Raw genomic sequence first — 14,057 nt, 5'->3', positions numbered from 1 at the left:
TTTTTGCAATTTATTTTATAATTCATAGGCTACATCTCAGCAAAAAACCTGATAAATTTTCAGCAGCTTTGTAAGGGAAGTCAAAGTCAATCAGCGCTTACCTCTGCGTGGAATTCACTGATGAATTTATAAGGAAATGTCCCACTTAAATGCGCTTCTTCTTTGTATGAAATTCAGCGCATTCATAAACAGTATATTTCCATGAGGAAATCATTGAAACTTAGTGCGCTTAAGAATGCACGTAATAATTTTAAATATTGAACCATTATAGCGCTAAAGTAATGCCAGATAGCGGTAATAAACTGCCTGATTTATTTTCGCACAAAATTGTTCGTTCGCAAGAAGTCGTGATAAAAAAACAAAACAAAAAGCTCTTGTTTACAGAAGTGCAACTTGGTAAGCGAAGGAGGAAGCACCCCTTACTTTAGTGCAACGAAATTGCGCTAATTTTAGCAATTCATTATTTTAACAAATTTTTGTCGGGCGTTCAATAAAAAAAATCATGAAGTGTGTAGCTCGCTATAAACGAAGAACTTTCGTACACCTTTAGAAGAAGTAGCGCCGAATTCTGCACTTACAACTTTGCGCAGAATAGTAGTGATTACAGTATGAACACAAATATTTAAGTGCTTCCAATTTTATAATTATTTTTTTTTTGGGATTTCTTCTCTTGATTTTTATACCCTCCACCATAGGATGGGGGGTATATTAACTTTGTCATTTCGTTTGTAACACATCGAAATATTGCTCTAAGATCCCATATTCTGGGTCGTGGTGAAATTCTGAGTCGATCTGAGCATGTCCGTCCGTCCGTCCGACCGTCCGTCTGTTGAAATCACGCTAACTTCCGAACGAAACAAGCTATCGACTTGAAACTTGGCACAAGTAGTTGTTATCGATGTAGGTCGGATGGTATTGCAAATGGGCCATATCGGTCCACTTTTACGTATAGCCCCCATATAAACGGACCCCCAAATTTGGCTTGCGAGGCCTCTAAGAGAAGCAAATTTCATCCGATCCGGCTAAAATTTGGTACATGGTGTTAGTATATGGTCACTAACAACCGTGCAAAATTTGGTTGACATCGGTCCATAATTATATATAGCCCCCATATAAACCGATCCCCCGATTTGGCTTGGGGAGCCTCTAAGAGAAGTAAATTTCATCCGATCCGGCTGAAATTTGGTACATGGTGTTAGTATATAGTCTCTAACAACCATGCAAAAATTGGTCCACATCGGACCATAATTATATATAGCCCCCATATAAACCCATCCCCCGATTTGGCTTGCAGAGCCTCTAAGAGAAACAAATTTCATCCGATCCTGAAATTTGGTACATGATGTTAGTATATGGTCCCTAATGGCCATGCAAAAATTGGTCCATATCGGTCCATAATTATATATAGCCCCCATATAAACCGATCACCAGATTTGACCTCCAAAGCCTCTTGGAAGACCAAAATTCATCTGATTCAGTTGAAATTTGGTACGTGATGTTAATATATGGCCTCAAACACCCATGCAAAAATTGGTCGATGTCGGTCCATAATTATATATAGGCCCCATATAAACCGATCCCCAGATTTGACCTCCGTAGCACCTTGGAAGAGCAAAATTAGTTCAAGAGCTGTAGTCGAAAAACGAAAAAAAAGTAATTTTCGACATTTTTGGGTTTTGAGCATGAAGTGGAAATTTTTTGTCTTAATATATTCATCATTTTTGTGAGCCGAGTCAACCCAACAAACACAAGGATGAGCATTTTTCATCGGTAACGCCATATCAATTTGATAGTGAATCCCATCTTCAACATTAAATCAAACGGCCCTGCAAATTGCTTGCTTTCACCAAATTTTCCAATAGGTTTGCTGATGAATGAAAAAAAAATCACAGTATTTTTCGTGTCATGGCCATGCAGAAAATAGAAGAAAATGACAAAAAAGTGCTCGAAATCGAATTTGGAGAAAAACCTATAGAGGCTCATAAAAAACGAACGAAATCTAGCAAAATTCAGAAATTACTCTTCTACTCTCATCGAGTTCCTTCGGCTGGGATAAGTGAGTTTTTGTTTAGAGTCAAAAAGTTGAATTGCCTCACAGTGTAATTCAAACTAACATAAAGTGAAAAAACCATGGTCGGTTGCAAAGATTTCGGCCTTACACTAATGATTTTGGTATTGATTCAGAGTCAAGGAAGCGGACAATTGAAGTAAGGATACATTTAAGAGACAATTCTCTTTTAAAATTTTCACATTCTTGATACTAGAAAACAAATTGGAATTGATTCGTTTTATTCGTAAAACGAGTTAATGAAAACTTAAATTTCCAAATTCAGAATCGATTGCAAGTAGAAATTACGCTTTGTTTCAAGTAAAAATCGTCTTTAAAATAAAGTGTGGAAGTTGATGTCCTATATATGAATGTATTCTTGCTTTTTAGTCAAGATGCAAAAAGACAATTTAATTAATTTTGAAAAATTGTTCAGAATTCAGTTGAGCTTAGTCAAACAAAAATTTTTTTAATGATAAGATGCCCATTTTTAAGTCAAAGCACGTAACTATAATGACAAGGAAAAAAACTTAGTATTAAAGGAAAAAAACTTAGTATTAAAGAAATAAGTCTTCTACGCTAAGCAAAAACGCATTCGTAGTAGTATTTTTTTTCAGTGAGGTGAACTGTGAAGTTGTTGTCGCAGGTGGTTTCAAACTTGATGAGCAGCTGAGTTTTATTCCTTAATATCTGAAACTATTACCTGATATACATTTTCCAAGCTGAAATGATGGTAATGATAAAATTGACAAATTGGCTTAGATATAACCGCGGCGAGTTGATTTACCATTTAAGTATTCACCTAATATGGGTACCTGATCACACCAATAGTTGCAGTTCTCTAGCAAATAACCAAAATATTGGACTCATACTGATAGAGTATTTATTGGGTAGACAGAAAAGTCTTTTCGTATTTTTTTTTGCTTCCAATCTCATTATGACCGAATCTTAAATACCCAACACCACAAATTTAATATAATAGTTTCCTCATCGAAGCGGCTTACCAGAAAGTATATAGAATTTTATGTAGATTTGTTGAAACATACTCCCTCAAGAAGATCGGCTAAAATCGTAAATTCCTGAAGATAAATTAATAATTGCTATATATGGATACACAAAAAAAAAATCTGATTCAATCACGAATTTAGTTGATACAATTAATTTTTTAATTGAAATGTTTTCAATCACGAAAATTTGGTATCAAAGAAAGATACTTAATTGATTTCATTAGCAAATTCCAATTAATTCTTTAATTGATTCAATTAAAAATTTAATTGACGTTGATTGCAAAACTCAATTAATTTTTTCATAAAGAACGTAACTATTTTCAATAACTTTCTTAACTGACTTACCCCCATTTTCATGAAGCTCCGTTAGTGCTACGTTAGCTAACGAACTTTTAAACCGTGATATCTACATATCTGTCATCTTGCGTATATATTCCATATGCCAGTTAGAAACTTAACTGCTGAAAATTTTTCAGTTAATGTTAACCGGAGAAAAGATATTTCCATTTTTCTTTCTGTTAACTGCCAGTTAAAGCCTAACGGAGCTACATGAGAATGGCCGTTAGTGTTTTTAGTTTGATTAAAAAATTGATTGTTTGAAATAAACTTTTAGTTAAAAATTTAAAAAAAAATCATCACTTTTTTTAATTGCCCAGCAAAAAAAAGAGCTTCCAAAAAAGTAGTTTAGATCCCAAATTTGTGATCTGGAAGTAGTGCAAACTTGGATCATCACCAATGAATTTTACATGGGCTTGTCATAGGACGCAAGTACTGCATTTTTGGATCCTTGGCATTGCTTTAGAAGTTGTGCATTGAAAGTTCATTTGGATGAAGAAATTTAAAAAACTAAAAAACAATTTTTTTTTCCAATTTCACTTTTTATTTTTATCACTATTATTTGTTACACTTTTATTATCTTATTATCTAATTTTTACAAATTGAAAAACTTCTTCGCTTCCATCGGGAGTTGAACCGGGGTCTGTTGGCATCATATATTTTGGTATAAATATTTTTTAAAAAAATAAAAATTATCGAAATTTTCAAAACCTTCTCAAAAGAACTTCCATGGAAGTGAAAAAGTCAAACGGCACAGGTTCAGATCCCAGAGGGGATGAATTTTTTAGTTATTTTTGTTATTATTTTTATTGAGTTTCTATTCTTTTTTGCGAAATTTGTCCACAACTTCAAATTTCACTTAAAACGGCCCAATTCCGTACTTTCTAAGACTTGTCCAAAAGGATTGCATTGTAAGTGAAAAAACTCGATAGGGGATCCAGGGAAGCGCTTTAAAAGAAATGTTGGCGGGCGTGTCCAAAAGGACTGCATTGGAAGTGGAAAAAAATTGATGGGGGATACCGGGATGTGCTTTAAAAGAAATGTTTGCTGGGTGACTTAGTCTTTCGATATTGATTAAAAAGTTAATTGTATCAATAAATTTTTTAATTGAAAATTTACAACTTCAATCAACTTTTTAATTGGAATTATTTTGGAGATATTTCCTTCTGTGTACTGGATAATAAATATACTGGATTTCCAATTTTTATTTGAGTGTTAGAGGAGTCTCACACTTTTCGTCATATCTTTAAAAAAAAAAAAAAACTGGAAATTTTTAATTCAGGCAAAACGGATCAAAATTGCGATGTCTACAAGAACAAGAAGTCAAATCGGGGGCCTTACCAAAACATACACTGATATGATCTAGATTAAACAGTGGCCCTTGTGGACCTAAAGTTCCCCTAGATTCTAAAATTTTAGGCAAATTGGAACAAATCAGGATATCGCTATACCAAAACACTCTATTTATAGACCCAAAATACTTCTAGATTTTCAATTTCAGGCAAATCGCATAAATATTCCATGGACGTGGTAGTTAATTCGGGGGATGGGTTTATTATTTATTATACCGCCATAACCATTTCATGGTGGTGGGTATAAAAAAAGGGAAGAATGCCACTTATACCACCAAAGCAATCATTTCGTGTAGCACAACTATGGTTGGCTTACGTCCTACACGCAAAGAAAAACAAGTATATACGGCCGTAAGTTCGGCCAGGCCGAAGCTTATGTACCCTCCATCATGGATTGCGTAGAAACTTCTTCTAAACACTACCACCCATAAGTGGCAGTTAAGTTGCGGTAACGCTTGCCGATGGCAAGGTATCTTAAAACCTCCTAACACCATCTTCTAAATTGTATGTAAGTCCATACGTGGTATATATTAAATCGAAAAAGATCGATCCAATACGTATATAATTCAGTTTTACAAAGTAGACATAAAATTTTGACAAAATTTTCTACAGAAATAAAATTTTAACAAAATTTTCTATAGAAATAAAATTTTCACAAAATTTTCTATAGAAATAAAAATTTTCACAAAATTTTCTATAGAAAGAAAATTTTGACAAAAATGTCTACAGAAATAAAATTTTAACAAAATTTTCTATAGAAATAAACTTTTGACAAAATTTTCTATAGAAATAAAATCTTGGTAGATTATTTTTGGCTCGAGTGGCAACCATGATTAGAACCGAATAAAATTTGAACAAAATTTTCTATAGAAAAAAATTTTGGCAATGATGAAAATTTTATTATGAACCGAATAAAATTTTAACAAAATTTTCTCTAGAAATAAAATTTTGACAAAAAATTCTATAGAAATACAATTTTGACAAAATTTTCTATAGAAATAAAATTTTGGTAGATTATTTTTGGCTCTAGTTTCAAGTTTTGTGTGATTGGACCAATTTTGGTATGGTTGTTAGCGACCATATACTAACACCACGTTCCTAATTTGAACCGGATCGGATGACTTTTGCTCCTCCAAGAGGCTCCGGAGGTCAAATCTGGAGAACGTTTTATATGGGGAATATATATAATTATGGACCGATATGGTCCAATTTTTGCACGGTTGCTAGAGACCATATACCAATACCATGTACCAAACTTCAGCGAGATCGGATGAAATTTGCTTCTCTTAGAGGCTCCGCAACCCAAATCTGGGGATCAGTTTATATGTGCGCTATATATAATTATGGACCGATGTGGACCAATTTTTGCACGGTTGCTAGAGACCATATACCAATACTGTACCAAATTTCAGCCGGATCGGATGCAATTTGCTTCTCTTTGAGGCTTCGCAAGCCAAATCTGGAGATCGGTTTATATGGGGGCTATATATAATTATGGACCGATGTGGACCAAGTTTTGCATGATTGTTACAGACCATATATCAACACCATGTACCAAATTTCAGCCGGATCGGATGCAATTTGCTTCTCTTTGAGGCTCCACAAGCCAAATCTGCGGATCGGTTTATATGGGGGCTATATATAATTAAGGACCGATATGGACCAATTTTTGCATGGTTGTTAGAGACCATATGCCAACACCATGTACCAAATTTCAGCCGGATCGGATGAAATATGCTTCTCTTAGAGAGAAGCGGTAAAAGTGGACCGATATGGCCCATTTTCAATACCATCCGACCTACATCGATAACAACTACTTGTGCCAAGTTTCAAGTCGATAGCTTGTTTCGTTCGGAAGTTAGCGTGATTTCAACAGACGGACGGACGGACGGACGGACATGCTTAGATCGACTCAGAATTTCACCACGACCCAGAATATATATACTGGGGATCGGTTTATATGGGGGCTATATATAATTATGGACCGATGTGGACCAATTTTTGCATGGTTGTTAGAGACCCTATACCAACATCATGTACCAAATTTCAGCCAGATCGGATGAAATTTGCTTCTCTTTGAGGCTCCGTAAGCCAAATCTGGGGATCGGTTTATATAGGGGCTATATATAATTAGGGACCGATATGGACCAATTTTTGCATGGTTGTTAGAGACCATATACCAACACCATGTACCAAATTTCAGCCGGATCGGATGAAATATGCTTCTGTTAGAGGCTCCACAAGCCAAATCTGAGGGTCCCTTTATATGGGGGCTATACGTAAAAGTGGACCGATATGGCCCATTTTCAATACCATCCGACCTACATCGATAACAACTACTTGTGCCAAGTTTCAAGTCGATAGCTTGTTTCGTTCGGAAGTTAGCGTGATTTCAACAGACGGACGGACGGACGGACATGCTCAGATCGACTCAGAATTTCACCACGACCCAGAATATATATACTTTATGGGGTCTTAGAGCAATATTTCGATGTGTTACAAACGGAATGACAAAGTTAATATACCCCCATCCTATGATGGAGGGTATAAAAAAACGTTTGGAAAACGTGTACCGAAAACGTTTTTCTTTTGTTAGAGTTTTTTGAATTGCTTCGAAAATTTTAAACTTTTATCACCAAAAAAATATGTTTGTTACAAAATTTTTATTTTTTCAATAAAAAAGGTTATTTTTGAACCAACAACACAGTCCATTTCGTTTATATCAAACACTGTTCTTTTCTAAATTTAGGTCTTTAATAAGACACATTTTACAGTTCATAGTAAAAATTTAATACAGTAGAATGTGATGTTGAACATTTTTTCGGAATCTTCCGACCATATCTGTAATATATGTAAAAAAAAAACTTTGGTCGAAGCAGGGATCGAACCAACGACCCTTGGCATGCAAGTCGGACGTAGCAACCACTGCTCCAAGGTGCCCAACTAAATGTATTTTTCTGTTAAATAAACTTTGTTTAATCGGCTCGTGGGCGCCGCAAGCTATGCTATACATATAAATATAACTTATATGGGTAATTGTCTATTGATGACAATAACGGCTACATGGCTCAGTGGATAGTGTGTTGGCTTACAAATTGCATGGTCCGCGGTTCGATTCTCCGTCCAAGCGAAAGGTAAAAAAAAAAATAAATTTATAAAATTGTATAATTTCTTCTACATTGTTTGTGTTACAGAAAAAGGTGCTAAGGACTAAAAAACTTCGTGGAAGTGAGAAAGATCTGAGGGAAAATGCAATTAGCCAGAAAGTTAGTCTTTATGAAATTGTTTTTACATCCTGGAAAAGAATAAACGTTTATCACAAAAAGTATATAATTTTCTTCCAAATACACTTCCTTTCAACGAAAAGCAAATGAGAAACGAACTTTGTTTGTCTAAAATTTCGTTTGGGAGGAAAGAATTATTATTGCGTGTAGATGTTTCGATGTGAAAGAAGCACTTCGTTTTGGTCGACCTATCGTTGAAAAATGTAATGAAATTATGGAAAAAATTTACCATCCAATGCGTCTTTTATGCTAACCAACTAATTACCCAGCAAAAACTAGGTAACCACATCTCATTACAATTGACATTACCAGGAGTAAAGCTGTCAAATATTTCATAATAATTGTGTTTAATTACATTATCATATTATGTTTTAAATAAATGCTTTTTTATACCTCATTCACATTACACTTCCAAAATGCGCTTAAACTAAATTTCAAATGCCATTTGCCTTATAAAAAAGAGACTTAAAATCCACTTTTAGTAGATTTCGAACCTTATGTGAATTGGCTATTGGATATATTATAACGTAATTCACGAATCCAACTCCCTAAACAACCTACATTTATTTCTATTTTAAGTGTGAAATTAATTTGAGTGTAATCTTATTTAGATTATTTATTAGATTTTTTGTTTATTTATACTATATTCGTTTCTATTCAAGTAGTTCTCCTATTACAGCACCACTCGCCATATTTTGAACCATTGTAATCGGCGATAGAAATCAATATTTTCGAGATTTGGTTGCCTGAGACAATAAGTGGCTATTTTGCAAGCTTTGGTGTATCTACGAATAAGTCATTACATATTAGGTGATTATATGCTTTAAATGCACTACTTATTTTATGGCCGAAAGTATGCCTGGGGAGAAGTACTTTCCTCCTAGGACATGCGTATGTAAATGTAATCCGAAGCGATGCCAATTAATAAGTGGTTATTAATTTTTAAATAGGCTTACCTACAAGATTACCGGGTAATGAGAGTTTTTCCTGGGTAGTTACCTACAGTAATCATATTTGTTCTCTTTCTATATGTTAAATATCCTATGTCTAAGGGTTCATATACTAATTATCATGACTGTTATCATGAGATTACCGTTTCTTTTATATTAAAATACCTTCTTATGAAAACATGATGTTTAAGGCTAAACAAGCGAAACTAACAACAGCCCACAACATTTTCAGTGAGTACGTTCCACTTGGTTGCATTATTAAAAGCCCAAAATGAAAATAAGCAGCTCCGTAGTAACGGCTATATTAAGCGAAAAGATTTGAGAAAAACTTCAGAAAATTAACTGTAGCATTGGCTAATTGAATATGTAATAGAATGAGGGGAAGGAATATTTGGAGGTGTTTGAATCGAGGGTCAACCTATTTTTATCATTGACCGAAACAATTTTAAAGAATATTACAGAAAACAGAGAAGTGCCTCTCTGTTAGATTTTGTTTTTATAAAAACAAAAATAATTAAAATAAACCAAAAAAAAAAAAAGGATTTTGAAGTATTTAGAAAATCTAGTTCATTCCTTTACCTTTAAGAATATATGCATATTTTATCTGAATTTACAGCCTCGAATTCTATTGCTGAAATGGCATTGTTATCACCTCATTCAAATAGGGTTTTCATTTTTCTAAGTCTGTTGTAGAACTAATGAGGATGGATGTATGAAACATCTTATGGATGAATGATTGGTGGTGTTTTTCGATATGGAAATGGCTAAAGTGAAAGTGTTACTCTATACACCAAGACTCTGTCATGGTTTTTTGAGGAATTGTTTTTAGCCTACCCCTCAATCTTAGCTCTTAAATGTTAGAGAAAATTTGTTGTATTTGATTGTAGCTTTTTTATTTTGCTTACCTAAGAAAATTAAAAAATTAAAAAAAAATGAACATTTTAAGTATATGTTGTTTTATGTTTTTTTTTTTACTTTATTTCGTTACAGATTGATGAAGATAATTTAGTGGAGCATTTGGAAGAACATGAACGTGAATTAATATTTGGAAAGTCAAGAAAAAGTGAGTATGAAAATATTGCAAATACAAAGAAAAATAAATACTGTAAAGAAATCTAAATTCTGAAAAGTTAAAAAAAATTTTGCCTATTAGACTCCCATACAGGTTAGGTAACCAATTGAAAATATTTGCTATTGACTCAATTAACAAACATTTGTGGAATTAATCTAAATTTAAAAATTAATTGACTTTAGCTAGATGTGATCACCATCTGCTTTGATTACACAAAAAACAGCAATTAAAATTTTTTAATTGATTCAATTGAAATTTTAATTAATTCCAGTAGTTAATTGAATCAAATAATTTTTTAACTAAAAAAATTTTTTAAACACAATTAAATATTTAAAAGGAAATATATTGTTGATATTTTTCTGTTTAATGCTATAAACCGATCAACACAAGAGTGACAAATTGTACGAATGTAAAGGGTGATACGGTCAAAATTTGGTCAAGGGAAAACGCGTGTAAATCGGTGAAATCGATTTTTGGTCAAGTAAAACAAGTATAAACGGCCGTCAGTTCGGCCAGGCCGAATCTTATGTACCCTCTACCATGGATTGCGTAGAAACTTCTACGAAAGACTGTCATCCACAATCGAATTACTTGGGTTGTGGTATCTTAAATCGTTTTCTAAATTGTGAGTTAGTCCATACGTGGTATATATTAGACAAAAAAGGTATGTGCAGGTAAGTCTACAAATAATTACGAATCGATATGGACTTTTGCACGGTACGTAGGGAGCCAGAATTGAAATATGGGGGTCGCTTATATGGGGGCTATATACAATTATTGATATGGACTAATTTTTGTGTGATTGGGGATCGATTTATCTGAGGGCTATATATAACTATAGACCGATATGGACCTAATTAGGCATGGTTGTTAACGGCCATATACTAGCACAATGTACCAAATTTCAACTGACTCGGATGAAATTTGCTCCTCCATGAGGCTCCAAAACCAAATCTCGGGATCGGTTTAGATGGGTGCTATATATGATTATGGACTGATATGGACCACTTTTGCCATGGTTGTTAAATATCATATACTACCACAACGTACCAAATTTCAACCAGATCGGATGAATTTTGCTTCTCCAAAAGGCACCAGAGGTAAATCTGGGGATCGGTTTATATGGGGGCTATATATAATTATGGACTGATATGAACCAATTCCTGCATGGTTATTGGATACCATATACTAACATCACGTACCAAATTTCAACTGAATCAGATGAATTTTGGTCTTCCAAGAGGCTCCGGAGGTCAAATCTGGTGATCTGTTTATATGGGGGCTATATATAATTATGCACCGATGTAGACCAATTTTTGCATGGTCATTAGAGACCATATACTAACACCATGTACCAAAATTCAGCCGGATCGAATGAAATTTGTTTCTCTTAGAGGCTCCGCAAGCCAAATCGGGGGATCGGTTTAAATGGGGCTATATATAATTATGGACCGATTTGGGCCAATTTTCGCATGGTTGTTAGATACCATATACTACCACCATGTACCAAATTACAGCCGGATCGGATGAAATTGGCTTCTCTTAGAGCAATCGCAAGCCAAATCGGGGGATCGGTTTATATGGGGGCTATATGTAATTATGGACCGATGTGGACCAATTTTCGCATGGTTTTTAGACACCATATACTAATACCATGTACCAAATTTCAGCCGGATCGGATGAAATTGGCTTCTCTTAGAGCAATAGCAAGCCAAATTTGGGGTCCGTTTATATGGGGGCTATACGTAAAAGTGGACCGATTTGGCCCATTTGCAATACCATCCGACCTACATCAATAACAACTACTTGTGCCAAGTTTCAAGTCGATAGCTTGTTTCGTTCGGAAGTTAGCGTGATTTCAACAGACGGACGGACGGACATGCTCAGATCGACTCAGAATCTCACCACGACCCAGAATATATGTACTTTATGGGGTTTTAGAGCAATATCTCGATGTGTTACAAACGGAATGAGAAAGTTAATATACCCCCATCCTATGGTGGAGGGTATAAAAATTAAACCAAAGACGCAAAATCCTCACAGGTGTTAGCTTATATTTGAAGCGTTTTTCAAAAGATTCTATATATCATGTAATAAAAAGATTATCTCTCACTTCATTAAAAAATGTTTTTCTTCTGTTTAAGGAAAATTTGCCTTACCGCAAAGACATACAACTTTGTGGGAGAGACGCAAATTTCAAAGATTCGTGTTCTAAATTTAAAGAATAAATTTTAAGGCAAAGATTTTGTATTTTAAAGAAAATTGCCCTTAATGTCGTGTAAAAAACGTTTTGAAAATATTAAGTTGAATAATCTTTTATATTAGGTCAATAATTGTTCCAGTGCACTTTCCCTCCTAACCAGAAAAGCTTTGTGAGATTCTGTTCAGTTGAAACCAACCAGAAAACCTATGTCTAGAGATTATGATATTATAGGATGCCATTTGTTGAAAAATGCCCCCACTTGGTAAAGAAAAATTACAGTTTTTACAGTGATTATAGCGTTTCTATGGATTAGCGATTATAGGTGGTGTAAAATAGTAATAGCAACTGCCACCATTGACTATCGAATGTTGAAATGCAAAATCACAGAAATATAGATCAATGATTGGTTTCTCGTTTGTGGTTTCAAAAGGTTATGCCTGGTAAGTGAAGCGTAAAAGCAAATCGTATACATTGTTGCCCGGTAACACATGTAATTTGGTTTCTCTAATACCCCACTCTCACAAAGTGAGCCTTTTATCCACATACGAAGCTTCAAGTAATCAATAGGTGTCTTCAGATTCATTGGCATCACCAAGATGTACTAAGAAATCAATACCATAGGGTGATCAATTAAGAATACAAACTACAAAAATAACCACAACGCATGAAATCGTCATAATTAAGGTAAACCATCAATTATTGGTTTCGAAAGATGAAGCAAAAGATGTAAAAATGCCAATATTTTACTGCTGTTGGATCAAACTTGAACTTTTCTTCATTGTTTTTTTTTTATTCACTTTCAGATTTCAATTTTCATTTCCATGGATAAAGGAAAACAGACATATTTATTGGATTCATAGACAGACTGACTGACAGACACAAGAGTTGTGATAGAGTGCTTCTTGGACCTATGCCAATGTAAATTGCAGTATGGAAATGGCTTGGAGGCAAATTGAATGGGTTGCCACTCAAATGGGGGCAAAACTCTAAAGGAATGAAGATCTACACAAAAGATACTTCCAATTTATTTATATTGCTAGAGATTTTTCAATAGCATCATGGAAGGTCAATAGTGTTTTCAAGATGCCAAAGAGTAGTAGTTTTTAGTTTTTTATTCAAGCAAAATAATTTGTAAGGAGTCGTGGATAATTATAATTTGCCTGATATTTGGACTAATGATCTATATCTTTGATTAAGCAAAACGGGATAAAGATAAAGGTATTATAAAGGCAGGGATATTGAAATATTATGCGTCTTACGTCCATTTTCATGTAGCTCCGTTAGGCTTTAACTTCCAGTTAACAGAAAATGAATGTCAATATCTTCTTTCCGGTTAACATTAACTGAAAAAATTTCAGCATTTAAGTTCTTAACATTCCATATGCCAGTTAAGAACTTAAATGCTGAAATTTATATAGGCAAGGTGACATATATGTCCATAGTGCGGTTTAAAAGTTCGTTAGCTAACGTAGCACTAACGGAGCTTCATGAAAATGGGGGTTAGTTGATTTGGCGTGTTAATGAACTCTTTAGCTCAAGTTCGAATAGTGAGTCACACTACATAAGCCACCCTGAGTAAGAATAAAATATAGGTCGTGATAGAGATTACATTGAGAATCTTAAAGTAAACTTTTCGATGTTTTCAAGGTTTTGGCACGAAAAAGTATTACCAAAATAATTCCAATTAAAAAATCAATTGAAGTTGAAAACGTAATCAATTAAAAACTTAACTGATACAATCAACTTTTTAAATAAAACAAGTATATACGGCCGTAAGTTCGGCCAGGCCGAATCTTATGTACCCCC

The 14,057-nt window shown here is 34.2% G+C and overlaps 1 protein-coding gene across 3 annotated transcripts in view; it reads left to right on the top strand.

Annotated features, from left to right (window-relative positions):
• stl (ADAMTS metallopeptidase stall) overlaps positions 1-14,057 on the top strand; it is a 97,225-nt gene that overhangs the window by 51,781 nt on the left and 31,387 nt on the right. For all 3 annotated transcript variants that reach the window (XM_075309602.1, XM_075309600.1, XM_075309601.1), the window contains exon 3: positions 9,967-10,039. In XM_075309602.1, coding sequence (XP_075165717.1) covers positions 9,967-10,039 — 73 coding nt within the window. The remainder of the gene's footprint in view (positions 1-9,966; positions 10,040-14,057) is intronic.

The sequence above is a fragment of the Haematobia irritans genome, chromosome 5, assembly GCF_050003625.1.
Source record: "Haematobia irritans isolate KBUSLIRL chromosome 5, ASM5000362v1, whole genome shotgun sequence".
Classification (NCBI taxonomy): domain Eukaryota; kingdom Metazoa; phylum Arthropoda; class Insecta; order Diptera; family Muscidae; genus Haematobia; species Haematobia irritans.
This window is presented reverse-complemented; position numbering and strand designations above follow the sequence as displayed.